General features: G+C 41.0%; 2 protein-coding genes and 2 long non-coding RNA genes across 16 annotated transcripts in view; 2 read left to right on the top strand and 2 right to left on the bottom strand.

The window, feature by feature from the left end:
* LOC146480863 (uncharacterized) overlaps positions 1-23,953 on the top strand; it is a 69,598-nt gene that overhangs the window by 24,358 nt on the left and 21,287 nt on the right. For 6 of the 13 annotated variants that reach the window (XR_014864633.1, XR_014864639.1, XR_014864624.1 and 3 more), the window contains one exon: positions 22,947-23,013. This is a non-coding gene — a long non-coding RNA (uncharacterized LOC146480863). Of the gene's footprint in view, positions 1-694; positions 895-15,621; positions 15,689-19,896; positions 20,411-21,277; positions 21,470-21,618; positions 21,667-22,946; positions 23,014-23,953 lie in introns of those variants that run through there. The other 7 variants (XR_014864627.1, XR_014864623.1, XR_014864640.1 and 4 more) reach the window with 6 other exon arrangements.
* On the top strand, positions 3,415-14,125 carry LOC146480864 (uncharacterized). Its single transcript, XR_014864620.1, has 2 exons — positions 3,415-5,145; positions 12,045-14,125. It is a non-coding gene; the product is annotated as an uncharacterized LOC146480864 (long non-coding RNA).
* LOC146480865 (uncharacterized) lies at positions 6,032-11,502 on the bottom strand. Its single transcript, XM_085109201.1, has one exon. It carries the CDS (start codon positions 11,161-11,163, stop codon positions 6,295-6,297), a length of 4,869 nt encoding a protein of 1,622 aa, XP_084965327.1. The 5' UTR covers positions 11,164-11,502; the 3' UTR covers positions 6,032-6,294.
* LOC146480866 (ubiquitin carboxyl-terminal hydrolase 17-like protein D) lies at positions 11,508-13,478 on the bottom strand. Its single transcript, XM_085109202.1, has 4 exons — positions 13,315-13,478; positions 13,089-13,176; positions 12,212-12,331; positions 11,508-12,109 (listed from the first exon to the last, which is right to left on the bottom strand). The coding sequence occupies exons 1-4, from the start codon at positions 13,476-13,478 to the stop codon at positions 12,002-12,004; spliced, it is 480 nt and encodes a 159-aa protein (XP_084965328.1). The 3' UTR covers positions 11,508-12,001.

The following is a 23,953-nucleotide window of genomic DNA, read 5'->3' on the forward strand; positions in this document are numbered from 1 at the left end:
TATTGAATACGCCCACTTTAGAAAAACCAGCTTTTGAAGCATTACTCCCATAAAAATTCCACAGGGACTATTTTTAATGAAGAAACCAATAAACAATGTCACAGTTATCCCACTATCTCTCAAATAACACTTAAACTGATCCCAATTATATTTTTCAATTCTTTTCGGATGAATCGTGAGGCCAGCTGTGTTCAGTTACTTAAATTGGTGTTCCCTTTAACTCCACTTCAATTTTCTGTTAATTAATGAACTTTTGGTAACAGATTTAAGCTAGGCAGAACATACCCTCCTTCTTTATCTCTGTAAAAAAGTATTTTATCACAATCCAATGTTCCTAAATCTGCCTAAAATATTTCAGTCCAAATTTTTTACGAGAACTTCTCTTATAATTAGGTAAACATCAACTGACGTTCCCAATTGGTTAGGGCGCCAGCCTGTAGAGCCGGAGCTCGCAGATTCAAACTAGCCGTGGAAGTGAATTGTGGATTGAATTCGTAATATGCTCCGGCGTAGAGGTGAAGAAATAAACGTATAATATGTAAAACCCACATATTTGAAATCCATGTGTATGTTTCGTTACACAGTTAGCAGATCGTCACCATTAAAACTATATTCAGTCATTGAAATGTTAAACCTCTCACTGAAGTTACATAACACAGTTGTATCTTTGTTTAATCACAAGATTAACAGAAGTCCCATCAGGTGATAAACAACACCGAATTCGATGAACATAACATGTCATTCCAATCAGTTGTTTGCTCATAGAATTCTTAATTCTTCACAAGTGAGGGTGTCGATTTTTCCTGGTTTTGTTTTAAATAACATCCAGCCTCCAAACAAGGACATTAGTCAGTTTTCGCCATATCCTTATCCAAGATGTCTGCAACAGGCGAGGTACATGAGTTATTGTAATCAATCTTACTCTATTTTATCGAAGGTTTTTTTGCTATTCCATGCAGGGTGGGATAAGAGAGAGCTCGGGGACAGTTTTAAAGCACTTGTCGAAGGATAAGATACACATATTTTTAACACCTCGCTTCAGTTCAAATCAGAATTGTCGTTGGGAATGTTTAACCGGCAACCTTTTCAGTTAAAGAGGTATTCTACACTAACTTGATAACTATTCAAAGATGGTCAAATAAATCGAAACTTGTCGAATTCTCCGGCTTCAATTGAGAAGCGTGCGGGATGTTTGAAAAATCTAGGGCCATCCAACTGTTCACGATTTTGGTGGATATCTGTTCGGAAACGACGGAGAGCTATTACGCCTCAGAAATTCGGATGTAGTTTTAAAGAAAATATTTTGTCGGCCCGAAATTTTGCACACCGGAAAACAAATTCCTTTCGTTTTTGGACAGACAAATATCTCGATAAAATTACGAAGTAGCACCAGCTAGCCTTTTCGTAAAACCAACGACAGCTAGAAAATTCTGAGAATGTGACTCCATTGGCTTAATAAAATATGTCTTTAAAAGACCACCAAACGATCTGGGAACACAGGATATAACTTAAGCCGTCTGTCATTGACTGGATAAAATAACAATAATAAAAGCACGTAGGGTACAAAGCTCTTTTTCAATTTTCGATAAATTTAATAGACCTGTCTGTGCGGTATGTGAATACATTTTTGTTGTGTTTTAATAATGACGTGGCATTGTAAAGAAACTGAAATATTAAATTTCTGCGTTCGAGATTTGTCGTCGAGGACAAAAAACGTTAACTTTAGTTGAGTGGTTTTTTATTTGCATTTATGTCATCGTCACAGTTAAATCGTGACAGTGAGCGATGTCAAAATACCCTGCGCACTTTTTACTCTGGATACACTTTGAGGGAGTGAAAAGGAAGGATTAAGCTTAGACTTCGCCTATAATTTTGCTCCAGAAAACATATCAGGGCTAGGACAGATATAAACCTCTGAAATTGACCCTAATTTCAATTCGAAATCTAACCCTCGAAGTTCCCTATCTTTAACTCAGTGAATTAGCACATTTATTTAAAAATACGACTTTTCACTTCATTTTTACACTTCAGGAGAGATGATAAAAAGATTTGACTGCAGCCAGGATACAATTACGGGAATAGTTCTCGTTGTCGTGTACGAGCTCGCTAAAGATGTAAAAGATACACGATTTCCCCGTTTTTCCTGGGGGCCGAGGCGGGCAAATTTTTTTCTTTACGCCCACTTCAAGATGGCGAACAGTTACCGTGACAGACTGGTAACTAGCAAGTCAACTAGAGTAACACAACATTACTTCCGGTAAATTCGCAATCGCTTTCGCGTGTTTCCACGGCTTCTCAAGACGTTGTTTTTACCTGTTTTTACACTGAGACACGAGACATTGTCACAGTGATTTGGGCATCCCCGAGTTTTGGGCACCCCCGTGCCCAAATCCCTAGTGATATGGGTATCCCCTTCCAATATGGCTGCCGTGTTTTCGGTATCCCCCGGTACCCTCCCCCCATGCCCAAAACACTAGTGATTTGGGTATCCCCTAAACATGCAAGTAGAATTCGGAAAATTTTCGAAAGATGGATTCCTAAAAATAAAAATGTTTTAGAATATGTCAAAAGCCAGTGCTATCCGATCGGGGTTTTTACGAAACAAAAAAAGCCCTGTTTTAGGAAAATGTTGCGAAAAATTCGAGTACGATCAATAAAAGGATTTCCTGTTTTACATCGATAAACGAAAGGATACAAAGAGGTAGAGCAGCGTTACTGCTGGCCAGATTATTACAAGGATTAAGTTGAAATGGTAAGAATTGCTTTTCACTGCCGTGCATGCTTCTTCCACATTGATTTGTCGACATCAATTTCAAATCCGCAAGCAAAAGAAGCTTCTAAAACTTAGGTCAATTTTGACCTAAATATAACAACAAGTTAAAGCCTATACTTTATCCCCAAAATCTCCCCCTTAACGGTATCGAACGTAAGAGGAGTTATTTTGGTCTAGGTCTTGCTGCAGAGTTGCGTTTGACCCACAGTTTGCCCGCTGTCACGCCACTTCTTTTGTGGACATTTATTTTTTGGGGGGAGGGGAAAGTGGTTGAGCAGTTACCAAAATAAAAAATCCTGAACAAGAATGAACGATTTATGAAACAAAGGTAGCTGTCCTGGCAATCCCGCTTTTGCTCTGTGTTTTTGGAAGTAAACTGATTATTTCCCTTTCGGTAGAAATACGAGATGGGGATACTCTTATATCTACCCCAATCTTTCACTCCCTTCGTACTTCATAAACCTGATTTGTAAAACAGATTTCTCGTTTTCAATGAAACTATTAGCGTGGCTTGTTTATTTTTTCCTTAGGCCGTTTCTACGGTGAGGGGACGACCGAAAACACTACAGTCATATTGGAAGGGGATACCCATATCACTAACTAGGGACTTAGGTATCCCATATATTTCATTTTCCTTAACTAATAACTTTAGAAAACTAATTTATAAGGCTGATTTATTTTTTTGAGTACTCATTGGAACGTTTTTATTTTTATTTTATAGCAGATATTTTTCCTGTCGGCCGACTCCACTACGAAGCCACCGTGGAAGGGGATACCCATATCACTAGGGATTTAGATATCCCATATATTTAATTCTCCTTTACTTTAGAAAGCCGATTTGTAGAGGTGATTTCTTTTCTTGAGTACTTATTGGAACGTTTTCAGTCTATGTAAACCGATTCCACTTCGAAGCCATATTGGATGGGGATACCAATATCACTAGGGATTTAGGTATCCCATATATTTCATTCTCCTTGACTTTAGAAAGCCGATTTGTAGAGCTGATTTCTTTTTTTGAGTACTCATTGGAACCTTTTCAGTCTTCTTAACTTTGAAGATATTTTTCTGTCGGCCGATTCCACCACGAAGCGATATTGGACGGGGATACCCATATCACTAGGGATTTAGGTATCCCATATCAGTTTCATTCTCAGTTGACTTTAGAAAGTCGATTTTTAAAGCTGATTTCTTTTCTTGAGTAACCCTCCAGATTTTGTTTCCTGTTGGCAGATTTTACCACGAAGCGACTAATATTGGACGGGAAGATCAATAACATTAGGCTGCACTAGGGATTTAGGTCTCCCGATTTTTTCTTTCAGTTTAATTAATTTCCCTTAATTACTTTATGTTATTATACCCATTTGATTGCTTACTGATTTACGTATTATTTTGGTTTTTCTTTCTTTGTACGATCCAGTGGACGGCCTTATCTCATTCTCGTCTTTACCCGTCGTGATTTATATTATTTCGGGCTGGACATCGAATGAGTAAACATCAATGATCAATTCAGAACAGAAAAACTTGACATTCAGGCGACCTTCATATTGCGTGACAGCTGTACCGTCAATTATCATGTACTCACTGATTAGTGATTAAATTTTTAATCGCCAAACAAAGCAGGCTTTGAAATGCCCAGATTTGTCTACGTTTACCTGCATTGGAAAGATTTGTACCAAACACATGTTTGCACATGTTAAATTCAGCGCGTAGTCAGGAAAACAACACAAAGACAAATTGCAGATGAGGGTCAGATGAAACTGTGTTCAGCGACGTCTTGTTTTCATTTCGCATAAAATAATGTCTAGAATTGAGACAACAGGATAAGGGATCACTTTCTAAAGACACTGTACATGCGGTGGTGCTGCTTGGTGGGAAATCTATTGGCCACCGTAAAGACTTTCGAGTGATTACATATGGAATGTTAGCCCCTCGTCTGATCGACGAATTGAAGGGCTATAAAATGCTCGAAACGTCAGCACTCGAATATTTCTTTAGATCTCTTTACGGTGGCCAATTTACAATTAGTCATCGACTCTGTTGATAAACCAAATATTTAGACAACGCTTCGTCTTTAAGACTTCGAATGAATTGACTTGCCCCAGTCTGCGGTATTTTACATTGTCAGTGTTTTGTGCATCCCTACCGGGGATACCCATATCACTAGGGATTTGGGCACGGGGGTGCCCAAAACTCGGGGATGCCCAAATCACTGTGACAGCGGAAACTAACGAGGAACTGGGCATGAAAGATTACCAGAAAAGGGACTGGAAATGAATTAAGACATAAATGTTGAACTATGAAGAGTACAAGTTTGTGCGGCTCGTTTCAATACGGACAGCTGTTTGTACAGAGGGTAATCAGGTGCAATCAAGGTACGCAAAAAGCAACCAATCACAAAACTTGTAAATAGAGAATTGTGCATGTGTTTACATAGACTGATGCAGACACTTGAGGGAGTTTGGGTAGCCCTTTGCCTGGCATAAACTTTCAAATTCTCCCAAACTCCCTCAAATGCTGTTTGTAATACACATGATTTTAACACATCTTTATAGTAGGTGAATGTGTGTTCCTTTAACCTTGTTAATCACAGTCACATCCTCTTGTGATTCTTTAAGCTCAACCGCTTGTCTAAATTGTTAACACTTTCCAGAATTTTGCTGATTTTTTGCAATGTTACTTGCAAGATCATGCTTTTTTTTCTGTACCTTTGGTCGTTTCCTGACACGAAATCTAAACCGATCAAAATCATCACTGTCATTGCCCTCATCCTCAGCCTTTCTTGCAAATGGTTTTGGAGGTCGGTCTGCTCGAGTTTTCTTCATCCTTCAGGAAATCCCCTTTCTTCTCCTGCCTGCTACTGTAGATTGCACCTTTATTCTTTTTCTAATCCTTTTTTCTTTGGTTGTAGTCTGGAATCTGTTAAGGTGACGGCTTGCAAAAGTATGTATTGCAGACGCAATTTGAGGTATCACGCTACGGGTGCTCCCTTCTTTGAGTTTTTCATACCTTGAAACAAACAAGCTGACTCCCATAATAAAATTTTCATCCCCACTCTTTAATTTTGAAACAATATCATTGCACACTCCATAGACCTTTGTCTAAAGACCTTCTGCTATGGGATGGATTGGATGAATTTCATCAATACTGTCAACTTGACTGCTGTTTTCTGTAATGTCTGTTGGGTCTAGTGATGGTGTGGTTAAATCTAGTGAACATTGGGGTCAAGCAGCGCCAGTAATGAGGAGAGACGACACGAAGTAAGCGAACAACAAACACTTTACTAAGAACAACAAAGCCTTTTACAAGATGGCGGAGTAAATTAGCAAGCCCACGAGGAGACGCGCGTGATACGCATGCGCGGCTGACAATAACTGCTGGCGCAACTTCTTCTTCTTCTGTGTAAATAGAAAACTAACGTGAACAAAATAAAGGAAACTTAACAAAAAGGGTTGTAACGGATCGTAACTGTTCACTGCAGCAAATAGTTAAACGAACTATTTTTGAAACTGTAGCCTAAAACGCTAGTCGAGAATGTACTCCTGTAAGTATGCTGGAGGTCGACGGGTCCGCTGGGGTCTTGGTTGGGAGGGAACTGGGATAGGAATGGGATCAGTAGCAGAGGAGCTGGTGTCATCTTGCCGTTCGGTGTGGTGCGGGGTGGAGGCTGAAGGGTCTGGGCTAGGCGGGCGTAACAGGTCCGGTGGTGCAGAGGGCTGCTGGCACGGCTGGGGCTGTTCAGCAATCTCCTCACATTCGTCGTCGTCAAGAGGGACAACAGACTGGTATGATGGAGTTGGAAGGGTGTGTGGTACAGCGTAGCACTCGACTAGTTTCACCTTGTAAGATGTAGCCCTGAGTTGCGAGCCAGAGAACTTCTTAATGAAGCACCATTCCCCATCGATGCTAACAATGATATAGCGGTCACGGGCGCGTGACTTGTCTCGGTCGGACTTTATGTAAACGAGGTCTCCAACTTGCAAGGGTGGGACAGGAGCTCGTGGCCGGTAACCGCCTTTGGCCGCTTCGCTGAAAGGATGGTTGGCTTGACGGGCTTTCTGTTTCGCTAAAATGTGTTGTAAGTCATTGATAGGGATCTGCTCATTGGAGAACTGGTTCCGTTGCGTCCAAAGCTCCCGTGAGGACAGGCCTTGGCTGCGGAGTCGCGAGTTGAGTCGGGCAGTGGCAATGGCAAGACTGAGTTCAGTAACTGGACCTCCGCCGGGCTCCTGGCGTAAAAGCTCTTCTTCAAGCTCCAGCACGGCTCGTTCGGCAACGGGATTTTTGTTGGTGTTTTTAATGCGACCAACTTCAACGGAGATGCCAAGATGTTGTAAGGCGTTGAAGTTTTTCAGCGAGACGAATCCGGGTGCAGGGTCGACACGAATCACAGCTGGGGGACCATCGAGGGGGTGTAGACCCACTACCAACTGGGCAAGGGCATCACGAAGAGTATCACTCTTCTCGTCGGGTACGAGGCACGATGCAGTGTAAGAGGTGGTACATTCTCTCAAAAGTAAGATGAATTGGCGACAGCGTCTAATGATATCGGCTGCAAATGACACGCCTACGACTTCAGGAGGATCTTCTGACGACTGGCTGGTAAGGGGGATAGGGAACTTCTTGAGTGAGGCACAAGTGTGGCAGGAGTCTGATACTCGAGCGATAGCAGCACTCATATCCAGGGCAAAGAAGTGACGCTGTATGACCATTTGAAGTTGGTGCTTAGAGGGGTGGTCAAGCTTGAGGTGAATAGCAGTAAGTAGGCCATCAAGTGCGGAACGAGGTACGACGATCAACTCAATAGGGCGGGAGAGTGGTTGTTGACGCTGAACAATGAGCAGGCCATCCTTGGAAATGGAAGTGACATTAAGGTAGCGCTTAACGTCTCGGATGTTGGTCAGTTTCTTGGAAGGGCGGGTGCCCTGTTTCAAGTGAGCGCAGACACGCCGTAGATCGGGGCACTCGTTTTGAACACTGAACCATGCAGGTCTGTTAGTGAAGGGTAGGCGCTTGGTGTTATCAAGGACTTCTTGAGCGGAGATGCCACGTACAACTGAAGACTCTGATTCGTGCACGAAAGAGCAAATTTGGCAGTTCGGTTCAGTACAGTCAGGAGCATTGCGACTGGCAAAGTCAGAGGGTAAATTGGCGGCGCCAGCAAGATGCTGGATGCTAACTTGGTATCGGCTGACCGTGGTCAAGAAGGAGGTAACGCGTGGACTGGCAGAAAATTCACCTCGGCAAAGTTTCTGCAAGGCTTGGACGCAGGGCTGGCTATCTGTCAGAACGCAGGCACGGTTCGTGGATTGGATTATGAAGGGGCTAAAGTGCTTAACAGCAGCGGCTATAGACAGCGCTTCGACCTCGCATGGTAGCCATGTGACCTGATGCTTGCGTAGTTTAGAGCTGTAGAAGCCGGCAAGGAGAAGGCGGTCCTGGCGTGTAACGTACAAGGTGGCTCCGAGACCACGTCGGGTGACTGAGCCATCAGTAACAATCCAAAGCTGGTCAGAGGGACGAGGAAGGACGATGGACTTGTGTGTGTTAAGGGCATCCTGTGCTGCGGAGAATTTCTGACGAAGGTTGTCATTCCACTGAATGTGGTCATGAGATTGTAGATCGGCCAAGGATGATTCAAGTGGGTCCACAAGTTGTGCGCAGTGAGGGAGGACACGGCTAAGGACTTTGTATGCACCGATGAAGGAACGCATGCCTTTCACGGACTCAGGAGGGAGGCAGGTTGCGAGTGCGGCAATGCGGTGGGGGCTTGCAGATAAGGAGCCTTGTGACCAGATCCAACCCAATATGGTGGTTGTTTTGGGGCATATGACAGTCTTAGTAGCAGAAAGGCGGAGGTTACACCGGGCAAGGGCGTCAAGTATACGAGACCAGTTAGCGATAAGCTCCTGCGGGGTATCACCACCACAATAAAGGTCGTCGGCGAGTTTTGTAGCACATCCCTCTTGGAGGAAGTCGCCAAGAACACGACACATTAATTCCTCTAATGCAGTCTCTGAACCGGGCATGCCCATGGCTGACCTGGTATATACCCTGATGCCGCGAAACGGAGTGGCCACGCCGCAGTATTTCATGGAGGCCTTTGATAGAGGTATCTGGTAAAAGGCACGGGTGAGGTCAGACTTGATTATGTACTTCCATGGGGCAATGGTGCGGAGAGTGGAGTCAACGTCGGGCATCAAGGAGGGTTGTGGTTTGCTGTAGCGCCCCACGTCTGTGAAGGCTGTAACCAGACGAAAACCGCCGGAGGGTTTTTTAACGAGGAATGAAGGGTTGAGGTATTCAACGGTAACTCCGATGTCCTCCGGACGACGGAAGACCTGGCATTGTTCCAACTCATCAAATTTCTGCTGCAGTTCAACCAGCTTGTCACGGGAATATTGGGGAACACGGCCTTTGCGTTGCGGAGGCTGCACTGGTCCCATATTAACAGAGGCTTGGACAGGACCGGCCATGCCGTTGTAACCAACAATTTCAGGATTAAAGACTGCGTCATGAGTCTGGAGCATTTCGCGGAACTTGTTGCGGAAGGTGTCGGGTAAGATGTTGTCAGGGTCAATGACGACAGCATCTGAGAAGAACCCAGACTGGGGTGAGCAGCTTCCACCAGGGTGGGAAGGTGGTGGGTGTGGTCCGACAGGGGAAGTGGGAACCGCGGCTGTGGTGTGACGAGCTTGGCAGAGATGTTCGTGGCGACGGACTGTCCTTGGCTCAGCAGTGTCGTTGACTAATCGAACTCTGCTAGCGACTGCGTCCACAATTTGGGGCTGAGGCCAAAGATGTGAACCTTTGGAGTATTTGTTGGATGGTGCATCAGTACGGGATTCTATGGCTAAAGTACAATCAGGATCCATGGTAGGTGGTAGGCTCAGCTCAAGATATTCCCCAGGGAGGACCACTGTTGTAGGTGAGGACGAGCGTAACACATAAGACTGGGTGCGGCGGACGGCGTGAGCCTGGGAACTGGCACTTGACTCGGGATGGTAGGCCAGTATTTCGGAGCCTTGGATAAGAACCTGTCCCTTTGCTGGGCGAACGGATATGTCATTAGTGATCATAAATGGGGTTCCAGCTAAAACATCAACATCTAAGTCTTCCACTACAAGGGCATCAAGGGTCAGGCACGTGCCAGCTCGAGAAAGAGTGAGGTGAGTCTCGCCAACAACAACGAGAGGCGTAACTCCATCTGCTTGTAGGGCCTGCTGGGAAGATTTTACGATGGGAGCGTCGATGCTACGAGCGACAGAGGCCTTGATCATGCTGGTTTCGGCACCAGTGTCCAAGGTGAGTTTAAGTGAGTGGTGACGGTAGAAGGCATTGAAATTGGGGGACTGCTTTGTACTCACGCGTCGAGACACAACCCTGGCCGAGGAATGGGGAGAAGAAGCGAAGTCCTCCACATCAGGTGAACAGAAGAAATCAGAATCGGTGGGGTCATCTTCGTCATCGATGCAACTTGCAAGGCGTGCTTTGGCGAGGAAAGCGCGGTCTTCAGCAGGTAGGTAAGTGCACTGACTGAGGAAGTGACGGTCATTACGTCCAGCCTGCTTACACAAGGGGCAAGACTTGACTTGTGGTTTAGTGGATGCCTTTTGGAAGCGGTTATAAGAACCCCTCAGAGGCGGCTGTCTGAACGTCGATGCTGTTGAACGCAAGATTTTAGCATCGGCGTTGCTGTTGATCTCTTCCAAGAGGGAATCCAATGCTTGAGAAATTTCAGGTTTGAGGGTTGCAAGAGACTTGGACCGGAGCTCGGTACCGTAGCGTTGCTTGACCAAATTGGGGAGCTCAGGGTGGACTAATCTCAACCATGTGAGGACTACAATATTTTCGAGAGTAGGAGACATTTCCTCGTCGGCGCCGGGAACCTCGCCATGGTGTGAGATACTTCCATTTGCCAATAACAAATTGTCTTCGATAAAGGACATTAGACGTTGATAAAGATCCTCAGGGCGCTCAGCAGGGGCAAGTGTGATGTTATTGAAGTCGAGAAAGTGAGCGCCGGTTGACTGGAAACCGAAGTGAAGGCGAATCGCTTGCCAGATGGAGTTCATGGAGGTTGAGTTCTTGACAATGGTGTTACGAGAAATTACGGGACAATAGTTCGCAATTTGTCCGAGCATTAATTCAAGATGGGTACACTTTTGTTGTGCAGTTCTACGAGAAGCTTGAGGTACGGATTCCGGGTCGTCCTGGAGGCCGCGACCAGGGCTGCCAGGGGATTTCTTCAACCATGTTACGCCATCAGCGAGAAAACCCGCGAAGTTGCGGTCGAGGGAAAGAATGTACTGAAGATTTTGTCTCCAGGCTTCAAACGACGTTATCGTTTCCTGTTTGGTTAAGGACCACTGCTTTGGTGCTCTTGGATTCATTTCGTGCTCTTGAATGAACGGAGAAAAGGCAGAATGTGTACTAAGCTGTGAGTCTTTGTGTATTGTTGATACAGCTATCGACTAAGCTGTTTCGCTAGTTCCTCGCTTGGAAATCGGTCGACGATCCGTTATGAGCTGGCTGTCTCTAAGTACGAGACGAGGGTAAGTTCCAACGGCTGCCACCACGCCAGTAATGAGGAGAGACGACACGAAGTAAGCGAACAACAAACACTTTACTAAGAACAACAAAGCCTTTTACAAGATGGCGGAGTAAATTAGCAAGCCCACGAGGAGACGCGCGTGATACGCATGCGCGGCTGACAATAACTGCTGGCGCAGATTGTCCATTGAAGCAGACTACATTTTGAGTTGCTTCCTCTTACACATTTTTCTGGTGTACACCGTCTGCCTGCTAATAACTAACAAAGTAATTCAGTAATGCTGGCTGTTATTCTGATCTTGTTTGTAACTTGTCACCCCTGCTTGGAATCCACAATAACTATATAACTGTATAATTTGGAATTTTATTGCATCGCTTGCAAGATGAAGTGAATCCTGTGCTCTGATTGGATACTCGTGTGATCAAGATGGAGCCATCTTGCCCACTTAGGATTACCTGTTACCAATGCACCCATGCATGCAGAATCAATAGTAAAGCCATATAATAATAAATCTTTTATTGGCCAAGCTTGGGTCAAGATGGCAGGATATTGGCCTTGTTCTATTGTTGGCAAAATTATTGATTGTCCTGTCCCTAAATTGTACCGATGCCCCCCCCCCCCCCCAACCCCTCAGGCCCTACACACACGCACATCTTTTTAGGCTGGGATCCCTCCTTTTAAATAAAGGCTAACCTCTTTTGTATCATGATTATTTTGAAGGACGTAAAAAAGAAGATAAGCCTCTTGCCCAAGCCAAGAGCTTCATTATCTGATACACAAGAAACCTGCAAAAAAAATGTTAAAGTACATCAAGGTTTGATACTGTACTTGTATTAACCTTGTGGAGGATTAAAGAAACTGTATGTATTTATCTGGCTTTGACATACCACTTCATCATTCATACAGAACCACCTCTGGTCCACCTTGCAGTAGCTATAATGGTGGCCACATTTGCACTTAGTACCACTATGTACTACAACACTTTGCAACTCGTACATATTGCTGTTCTATGTAAACAAAAAATTATGGTATAAACAATTAGAGAAGGCATAATCTTAACTATTTCTATAGTTGTGTTCCCTTTCTTAGATAAGCATTTAAATGGTAATACAGTGGAACCTCTCAAATACTGGTATGGGCAACCTCCTATTTAATGTCAGGAAAAGTGGTTGGTTAAAAGAGGTGGTCACTGTCAGGGAGCCTGCAGACTGTAATGTTGTTAATTCTAACCTGAATCAATTTCCATAAATGGGGATGGATATGACAAGTGGAAGTTGTGGGAAACATGAGCAGAAGGCGAGTGTTTCATCAGCTAGTGGCCTGTTTCAGGTTATCCCAAAACTTTCACAAATGTTACCATGGAAACAAGGAAAGTATGAATTTATACATCTTTTCTATAGAGTTACAGTTAAACAACCAACCAAAATAAATACAAGAGAGTATTTCTTTCAAGCTAAGTGGACTATTTCATCACTTTTCCTTTTTGTTTGTAGAGATCAAAATAACTACAATCAAACTTCCCATAAGTGAACACTTCCCATAAGCGGACACCTTTGGGACCAAGCATAGGTGTCTGCTTTTGAGAGGTGTCCACTTACGGGAGCTGTGCATTGGTGGAGGTTCAACTTTAATAATACTAATATTCTTAAAATAAAGCTATATACAGGTAATAATAGTACAGACAATAATTAGGGTAGGTCACTGCTTACAGCTTTTCTAGCAAAATTATATTTTACTTTCTTATTGTATCAAAAATAATTATACCTTTGATGGCTCATTCAGTAGTAAGCAGTCAAACCATGCAGGGTATATCAATTTCTTCCTCAATTTGTTATTTCCTGTTCTCTCAAATCTGCAATATATTATTGCGAATATTAGGGAAAAAAGGATCCCTTGTCTTTAGAGTTCAGGTATTAAATACAAGAAGCTAAGACAAAAATCTCCACCAAATTATGTAACTTTCAAAATCAATTCCTCGAAATAAACCTACCTTTTTAAATGGAATGTGAGGACTTTGGGCCATTTACTAACAAATTGGTCTTTCTCAGCCCTGGTCAGCTCATTACACTGTGTACAACACCAAGCACAATAGGTATTGTGGGCACATGCAAACACAATCCAATATGATCTCTGTGAGACATATTGCAAATTCATGACTTCCTAACCTTTCGCAGAAGCATCGGTTGTCCCCATCAAGAATTTCTGTCTGTGTATTATTGAGTGCTTCAACCAGTGATTGGGAGGACCCCTATTTTATAATAAGGAAAGATAATTCCATTTGACTATGTATGGTGATGGTTAAGAGGCCATGATAGGAAACGGGGAACTGTAAATAAGAAAATTGAATAAATTGTTAATATTAAAATGTAGTAACTGTTTGCATAAATATGACCAAAATTCTTGATGATTGACACAAATCCTTAATGCATAGCCCATCATTGTTGATTACTGTGCTTTGCTATAACATGCAAAATCTGAAATTGAAATCACTGCCGACAGTTGCATTTTTCGCTACCGTCAATGACCGCACTGGAAGCTTTAGAAACAAAGTAACAGGATCAAAAGGTCACGTTCGTGCACGGTGATTGGTGGATTTTGATCCACTTTGTTTGATTGATGGCAGGAAAAAACGCAACCATCTGCTCATGTGGTATTTTGTATTTCAGATTCCACCTGTTATTGAAAATTGCAAGTTAACTGTTACATGTACCTGTATGTCAATACTGTGATTGCTCTTCTGCTGACATGTCGGCACATTGTACACTTTACTGAAGTGGAGAATAAAATAGCATATTTGGAGATATTGACTTTGTTTATCTGTGCAAAATTACTACTGTCACATACCTCATGCAAACATGGGCACTATTATTTTTGTTTGTTATAGTAACTAGAATACTTCTCAATGGGAAGCCTACTAATCACTAGGCGTGGCCTATTAGTTAGGCCGCTAGGGGTCAAATCTTCCACCCTGCCACTCCGACTGGATTTTTCTTCCATAGTCTCAAATTCAACTACTCTACAGTTTGTAAATAGCCTTCATTGGTCAGCATCCTGCCAGTTGGTTATAACATGGTGCTGGAAAGTCATTAGGGGCAGCCATGATTCACATTTGTGACATTAATCTATTCATTTGTTATTTTTTTTTTTATTATTTGTTATTTTTGTATTATTTTAATAATTGCATGTATGGAAACCTGTACTGGTTAGCTCTCCTCCAATTTCTTCATGGAAGTGAGAGGCACCACTAAAAATAGACCACCAGCCTTTAGTGGAAGTGTATCATTACTCTATGAAGTATTGGTTTAATCATGTTTTATGTCTAGCTGTATAAGGTATAGGTTTAACTGACACTCACTTGTCAACTGAGTTGACAAGTTTTTGTTAACTGAGTTAACAAAACAGGTGTTTCCAATGTTTATGAGTCCTGATAACGCCATGTCCAATCGATCGCACAGAAAACTAGTGTAAACAGAGAAATAGACGAATTTTCCACGAGTGTGACAAATTACCGCGTATAAAAACAATTTTGCCGCCAAAACTTACATATCTCTTAGTTACCAGCTTCCCAACGAACGAGCGCACTTTTTTCATGCCCAGTTTCCTCGTTAGTTTCCGTGGGCCCAAAAAGTGGGCGTAAAATGAAAACCGATTTCGTGTTACGCCCACCAGAAAAATGTCTTCTGAGCTTTGAAGTGTACTCAAGGAATGGTGACTCTATAAAAGTACGAGACATATTTTTTAAAGGTAGTAGAGGTTGGGTTAGCCGTCGAAAGGGGCTCGATACGCTACAGACTATAAAAATGTTTGGAGGGGATTTGAGAAGTATTCTTCACAAGGTTATCCGCACTTTAATTGATCTCAGCTCATTAAAGTTACATTTCGCTAATGATGTCTCGTGTCTCAGTGTAAAAACAGGTAAAAACAACGTCTTGAGAAGCCGTGGAAACACGCGAAAGCGATTGCGAATTTACCGGAAGTAATGTTGTGTCACTCTAGTTGACTTGCTAGTTACCAGTCTGTCACGGTAACTGTCCGCCATCTTGAAGTGGGCGTAAAAAAAAAATTGCCCGAGGCGGGGGTGTAGCCGTAAATTCAACTTCTCTAATTTTTAGAAAAACGAAAGAGCAGCGGAACTATAAATTGTGGGGGACATTTAGGTGAAACAAAATTAAATGTGAAATTTGCCATCTGTTGTGGAATTTTTGATGTTTGCTGTCAGTATAGCTCTTACATGTAAGTGTTTTTCGCTTTAATTTTCTTGTTGAGTGCCCCTGACATTCCATATTTGTTTGCACAGATCGTGCACCTGGATGAAACCTCACTTCTAGCTGCGAAGGAGCATTCCGAAACAACTGATAAAAAAGGTAATGTGAAAAGTGGTCAGATACTAACGAAAAATGTACTGTTTAACTCTTTATTATCTGTCAGCCTTTCCACTGTTTCTGTAGGAAGCACACAAGTTTCCATGGCTTCGCTGTACCGTATCGATAACTTAGCGATTTCACGATAGATTTCTAATATCGCATTTGCAGTATCGAATAGGCGTTATCGCGGTTTTAAACGCCATTTTGACGAGTAGGCAAAGAATTCTTGTAATAACAGTGTTTGTATGGAAATCCGATGTCAAATAATCTTCATAAAACATCGCCTCAGAAAACTTCATGAATGGGAAACTTTTGGCACTATGCAAAGGATTTTACAGAAAATATCTGTACATTAATCCTAAGCTCTATAAACATCTCCTACATCTTCTGATGTTCAATAAAGCTCAGTGTCATTTCCTTGTTTACTTTAAAGTAGGTGGTGGTCAACTAGAAAGCCTTTGCTACATTGACCACCACACACATTTTATAATTTGTACTGTATAAGTATTTATTTTTATCTTGTAATTATCTGTTGTAATACTTTACTTTCTATGTTTATGTTGTGTAAAAAGTGTGAAATAAATGAACCTTGAAATGAACCTTGAGGAATGTAGCTGTGCTAGAAAGCATTTAGTTGCGTTTTGACATTTCCATACATTTGTCTGAGTTTACTCGTAGCGCGAGTCAAGCTCGAGTCACGAGCCAAGTTCGAGTCAGGGTCCAACTTTAATTTTTCTCTCTCTTTTTTTTCCTTCTTTTTCTTCTTTTTCTTCTTCTTCTTCTTCTTCTTCTTCTTCTTCTTCTTCTTCTTCTTCTTCTTCTTCTTTTTTTTCTTCTTCTTCTTGTGTCTTCTGGTTGTTTTTCTCTTTTATATAGTGATGTACTTGTGGTAAGCTAAAAAAAAAAAAACTTTCAGGTTTGCAACATTTCTCGTTTTAATAAAAATATCGATCACTAGAGCCATTAATTTAACCACTGTGATTCCCTGGAAAGATATACGACAACCGTTAGTGTTCATAGATTTCCTAAGGTATTGAAGGCCTGTAGCTGCATACACCTGAAGCAGAGATCCCATTGCCACGACTGAGAAAACGGACGGTGATGAACAATATTACCTGCCTAATCGACTCAAGCGCCATCTTGTTGCATCCACAGGACACCCAGATAGAACCTGTACCCTTCGCGGCCAAAATGAGGAGTAGCGAATGGTAAAATCCGAGAATCGCCGTGACCGAGACCAAACAATTTTCGAAAATACGAGCTCGAGACCCTGTACCGGAGAAAATCGGGCCCGAGACTTGATAATCGAGTGCTTCAAGTCATTTACTTGAACCAACAACAATCACCTTGTCACACGATTAGTCATGGACTAACATTTGCTCTTTTTTACGGTCTATCACGACCCGAGATTTGTAAAGATCAAGCGCTCTCTGATTTCCGCTTTTGCCATCAGCGGTATTAACGTTCATCAATCCAGCCGTGCACTTTGTTTTAAGATTGTTTCTAGTTTTAGTTGAGACAAACTAGTCAAATTATCTTCTAAGTTGGTATTTCGAGTTGGATTTTCGATAAAGGATGTAGAGGTCGGTTTTTTTGTGATGGTTTCTAGTAATCCGCTGGCAGTGAGATTGCAGGCTGTTCGTTTATCACGTATATGAGAGTCTAACAGATCCACGTCTTTAAAAAGTTGATCATTGTTGTCTTTTGCTTTCGAGAGCTTTGGCCTCTTGCAGTTGTTTTCATCTCTGTTGCTTCGTGACTGAAAGACTTATGTATTATGTTCTTAGAGCTGACGTGTATCTCCATTGTTTTGTGCGTTAGCTCGCATCCAGCAGATATTCAAAGCTAAGACAGTCGGTAACTGTCATGCGAGTCTCTAGGATGCTTGAGCGATTTCTTCTGACAAGTGGTTTAGTGTTGTTTCTGAGGCAAGACTGCAGTTTCGATTCTAAATGAATGTCTTCAGTTGCCAATGAAAGTTCTGAGAGCAGTCAACCCTGTATCATTAACTAGCTCAGTGGTAGAGCATCTGGAGTAGTAATCTGAAGGTCCTAGGTGTGACTCCTGATACTCCTGAAGCTTCCTGAGCACTTGGTTTTTTTTTTGAGTATATCTGTCCGCTCATTTACTGATTAATACATCATTCACATTTATTTACCAGGCTTAACATATTCCATCACATTATTTCCATTGCGCATATGCCACATATTGACATTCAAATCGTAGCAGTATACAGGATGTTTGTCCCATGAACCTAGTTTAATGGCTTTAGCTCCCACGAGTCTCCTGTAGCTCAGTGGTAGAGCATCCGAACTAGTAATCGGAAGCTCTTAGGTTCGAACCCTAATAGGAGCACTCGGATTTTTTCCCGAGTATGCCTGTGTCATTTACTGATAAATACATCATTCTCATTTATTCACCAGGCTTAACATATTCCCTGGTCACATTATTTCCATTGCCATTATTTACTTCTTCATTCACGAGTTGGCTCACAGGAGCCTTTGATTAGGTCAAAAACCCTTTGAGGGTCTAAATGTTTATTTATCTATATATCTCTAGATAATATGAGATATATTAAACATTTGAGAAAAGTACACAGCCTTGAAAACAGCAAGAAAATGTTCAGAAGTCAGGAATTTTAAATTTGTACAATTGGAATGATTTGTAGTAAGCAAGGACTCCTTCAACTTATGTCAAAACGTGCAAAATTGGATAAAACCATAAAGTAAGCTTTACTTTGCTTGAAGTTGTTATAAAAGTAACGGTCATTAAGAGATGGATTCATCAGAAATTTAATCAGTAGGTAATATTTTCTTAAATTCAAGGCCGTTTCGGTTTTTTAACGTTTTACTGGCGAATCACCACGTTCAGTTATTATGTCAAAATATGGGAAATCCATTTTTTAGCCTTTTTTCTCGTTTTTCCAAGGAATAAAATAAGTATGCCCCGCAGAATTTTTTTTACAGATGTAGCAATTACAACGTCTACTGTAAACTAGCAATATATTTTCATTTCTAGAACTGATGTACTGTAAGAGAAATTCAAGAAAATATGTTGTCTGTTTTGCCCATCAACCAAAATGGCTAACACACTGTCTGCGTCATTGACTGTTTAATTATTTATAAATTATAAAACCAAAGCCAGATATATTTTTGAAAAGTCGAATAAATGTTTTAACTTTGGTATAAGTTTTAAGTTGTAGTGTATTAACAGACTGAAGAAATGGTGTTTTACATTTGGCACTTTTCACTGCAGTATCTGAGCTCAAAATTGGAGTTTGTGGTGCCAACAAATATCTGATATGTAATAATGAAACAAGGTTGTCAAGGGCGTTTTGGGACATCCCCCTTGAATATCTCTTTGCATGCCAAATTTGTGTGGGGGTAAAAAATTTCATTTCCCACTTTGTTTCATTTTTAAAGAGGAGCTGAGCTGTTTGTTGAGTGAGGGTCGCTCCCATTCAACATCCCGAAACTGATGATGATACGGTTGTATCCGAAACATGTCTTTCAAATTCAAAAGTGTGTGTATTTTTCTGGAATGTTTTTTTTACATATCATTTAGAATCTTTCAACGATAGTCGCTTTCAGAGATATACAGTTAATTAAATAACTCGGGAACTGAGTGGAGAAGGGGGTATACAACAAAGTTTTACACGGGGAGGCTCGACCGTAAGGTCCAAACCGTTACCCTATTATATATACAAGTTATGACAGGAAAGGTAACCCTTTTATCTGGCCTGCCACAGAAAATGATACCACGTTCACATGCATACAGTTGAAACTGCAACTCATTTTGTTGGATCAGTACGACATATCTGTAAAGGCCCTTTTAAATATCTCAAGTAAATCACAGTTTTCTCTATCATTTTCTATACTTAACCTTGTAAAATCCCAACCTCCAGCCTAAAAAAGATACCTCTTTTGGGTAAGGCTTCCCTGTTTAGGCCGTTATTGGGAGTACTTCCCCCGCCTACCCCTCGGGCAATTAACACATATAAAGAAAAGGGAAAATAGTAAACAAACAAGGCCAGTTTAATTAGACGGCCACCAAGTCCAAAGAAGGCAACACATGGTAGAGAAAAATGGTGTCCAGTCAGCTCAAGAGTGCTCTTGGCTGCAGCTGGTGTTAGAGTCCGGTGCTTTTTATACCAATCAAAATCAAAACTGTCAATACTCATGTTCGCTGCATCTGTTTTGCTTTGTCAGATCCACCGCCCAGATCATCCAAAGTTCCAGCAACTTTTCCTGTTGCTTTTTCCATGGTGGAAAAGGTAGAGGTGGCGGACGGCAAGGGTTGCCTTTCTGCTGCTACCTATAAGGAAGATAGAACCTGCCTCTTATCAACGTGAGGAGCTTTGAGTCGGCGAGTTTTTTTGGCGTTAAGCTTCAATAAACGGCTAATTCCTTTAGCCAAACAATAAAGCGGTCAAATCATAGAACAGGAACTATAGGTCAAAAATAGGGTTGGCAAATCTTATCTAATCATTAGAGGAAACATGTCTGTCACTGTTCACTTGAAAACCGCTGTTTTTAAAAGATTTCTTCAACGTAACGGGTGCTTAGCTCAATGATTTTGTATAAAGAAATATGTGCAAATACAATGGTCTATTTGAAAGACTACAATAAAAATAGACTCATTTTAAAGTAAAAGTTTCAACATTGTTTTTATTAAATTTGGTCCTTATTCGGATACTTTAATAATTAAACGGTATTTCATTTATACATGTTTCATATATTTATATTCACGGATCACAGATAACGTAGGAACACGTCATCATATGATAAACAACTGATAGACAACAGTGTTATGCTAAACATTGCGTTGGCATGGCACGGACGGGCCGGAACATGCAGCCACATGAGAGATTTTCTGCATATTGAATACGCCCACTTTAGAAAAACCAGCTTTTGAAGCATTACTCCCATAAAAATTCCACAGGGACTATTTTTAATGAAGAAACCAATAAACAATGTCACAGTGATCCCACTATCTCTCAAATAACACTTAAACTGATCCCAATTATATTTTTCAATTCTTTTTGGATGAATCGTGAGGCCAGCTGTGTTCAGTTACTTAAATTGGTGTTCCCTTCAACTCCACTTCAATTTTCTGTTAATTAATGAACTTTTGGTAACAGATTTAAGCTAGGCAGAACATACCCTCCTTCTTTATCTCTGTAAAAAAGTATTTTATCACAATCCAATGTTCCTAAATCTGCCTAAAATATTTCAGTCCAAATGTTTTACGAGAACTTCTCTTATAATTAGGTAAACATCAACTGACGTTCCCAATTGGTTAGGGCGCCAGCCTGTAGAGCTGGAGCTCGCAGATTCAAACTAGCCAGGGAAGTGAATTGTTGATTGAATTCGTAATATGCTCCGGCGTAGAGGTGAAGAAATAAACGTATAATATGTAAAACCCACATATTTGAAATCCATGTGTATGTTTTGTTTCACAGTTAGCAGATTGTCACCATTAAAACTATATTCAGTTATCGAAATGTTAAACCTCTCACTGAAGTTACATAACACAGTTGTATGATTGTTTGTTTAATCACAAGATCAACACAAGTCCCATCAGGTAATAAACAACACCGAATTCGATGAACATAACATGTCATTCCAATCAGGTGTTTGCTCATAGTTTTCTTGATTCTTCGCAAGTGAGGGTGTCGATTTTTCCTGGTTTTGTTTTAAATAACATTCAGCTTCCAAACAAGGACATTAGTCAGTTTTCGCCATATCCTTGTCCAAGATGTCTGCAACAGGCGAGGTACATGTGGGTTATTATAATCAATCTTACTCTATTTTATCGAAGTTTTTTTCGCTATTCCATGCAGGGTGGGATAAGAGAGAGCTCTGGGACAGGACTAGAGCACTTGTCGAAGGATAAGATACACATATTTTTAACACCTCGCTTCAGTTCAGATAATTGTCGTTGGGAATGTTTTAACGGAAACCTTTTCAGTTAAAGAGGTATTCCACGCTAACTTGATAACTATTTAAAGATGGTCAAATAAATCGAAACTTGTCGAATTCTCTTCAATTAAGAAGGGTGCGGGATGTTTTGAAAAATCTAGGGCCATCCAACAGTTCACGATTTTGGTGGATATCTGTTCGGAAACGACGGATGGCTATTTCGCCTCAGAAATTCGGATGTAGTTTTAAAGAAAATATGATGTCGGCCCAAAGTTTTGCACACTGGAAAACAAATTCCTTTCGTTTTCGGACAGACAAATATCTCGATAAAATTACGAGGTACCACCAGCTAGCCTTTTCGTAAAACCAACGACAGCTTGAAAATTCTGAGAATGTGACGGCATTGGCTTAATAAAATATGTCTTTAAAAGACCAACCACCAAACGATCTGGCAACACAGGATTTATGAATTAAGCCGTCTGCCATTGACTGGATAAAAGAACACTAATAAAAAGCACGTAGGGTACAAAGCTCTTTTTCAATTCTCGACAAATTTAATAAACCTGTCTGTGCGGTATGTGAATTCATTGTTGTTGTGTTTTAATAATGACGTGGCATTGTAAAGAAACTGAAATATTAAATTTCTGCGTTCGAGATTTGTCGTTGAGGACAAAAAACGTTAACTTTAGTTGACAGGATTTTTTTTTTGCGTTTATGTCATCGTGACAATCGTGACAGTGAGCCACGTCAAAACACCCGGCGCGCTATTTACTCTGGATACACTTTGAGGGAGTGAAAAGGAAGGATTAAGCTTAGACTTCGCCTATAATTTTTCTCCAGAAAACATATGCTAGGACAGATATAAACCTCTGAAATTGACCCTAATTTCAATTCGAAATCTAACCCTCGAAGTTCCCTATCTTTAACTCAGTGAATTAGCACATTTATTTAAAAATAGGACTTTTCACTTCATTTTTACACTTAAGGAGAGATGATAGAAAGATTTGACTGCAGCCGGGATAGAATTACGGGAATAGTTCTCGTTGTCGTGTACGAGCTCGCTTAAGATGTGAAAGATACACGATTTCCCCGTTTTTCCTGGGCGCCGAAGCGGGCGTGTAGCCGTAAATTCAACTTTTCTAATTTTTAGGAAAACGAAATAGCGACGGAACTATAAATTGTGGGGGACATTTAGATGAAACAAAATTAAATGTGAAATTTCCCCATCTGTCGTGGAATTTTTGATATTTGTTGTCAATATAGCACTTACATGTAAGTGTTTTTTCGCTTCAATGTTCTTGTTGAGTGCCCCTGACATTCCATATTTGTTTGCACAGATCATGCACCTGGATGAAACCTCACTTCAAGCTGTGAAGGAGCATTCCGAAACAACTGATCGCAAAGGTAATGTGAAAAGTGATCAGATACTAACGAAAAATGTACAGTTTAACTCTTTATTATTTGTCAGCCTTTCCACTGTTTCTGTAGGAAGTACACAAGTTTCCATGGCTTCGCTGTACCGTATCGATAACTTAGCGATTTTACGATAGATTTCTAATATCGCATTTGCAGTATCGAATAGGCCTTATCACGGTTTTCGACGCCATTTTGACGAGTAGGCAAAGACGTCTTGTAATAACAGTGTTTGTATGGAAATCCAATGTCAAATAATTTTCATAAAACATCGCTTATAAAAACGACATGAATTGAAAACTTTAGGCACTATGCAAAGGATTTTACAGAAAATAACTGAGGAATGTAGCTGTGCTAGAAAGCATTTAGTTGCGTTTTGACATTTCCATACATTTGTCTGAGTTTACTCGTAGCACGAGTCAAGCTCGAGTTACGAGACAAGTTCGAGTCAGGGTCCAACTTTAATTTTTCTCTCTTTTTCTTCTTCTTCTTCTTCTTCTTCTTCTTCTGCTTCTTCTTCTGCTTCTTCTTCTTCTTCTTCTTGTGCTTGTGCTTGTTCTTCTTCTTCTTCTTCTTCTTCTTCTTCTTCTTCTTCTTCTTCTGCTTCTTCTTCTTCTTGTGCTTCTTCTTCTTCTTCTTCTTCTTCTTCTTCTTCTTCTGCTTCTTCTTCTTCTGCTTCTTCTTCTTCTTCTGGTGGTTCTTCTTCTTCTTCTTCTTCTTCTTCTTCTTCTTCTTCTTTTTCTTCTTCTTCTACTTCTTCTTCTTCTTCTTCTTCTTCTTCTTCTTCTTCTTCTTCTTCTTCTTCTTCTTCTTCTTCTTCTTATGTAAAAAGATGATGTACTTGTGGTAAGCGAAAAAAAAAAAATAACTTTCAGGTTTGCAGCAATTCTCGTTTTAATAATAATATCGATCACTAGGGCCATTAATTTAA

Source organism: Pavona decussata, unplaced genomic scaffold (assembly GCF_977016875.1).
Source record: "Pavona decussata unplaced genomic scaffold, jaPavDecu1.1 SCAFFOLD_52, whole genome shotgun sequence".
In the NCBI taxonomy this organism is placed as follows: Eukaryota; Metazoa; Cnidaria; class Anthozoa; order Scleractinia; family Agariciidae; genus Pavona; species Pavona decussata.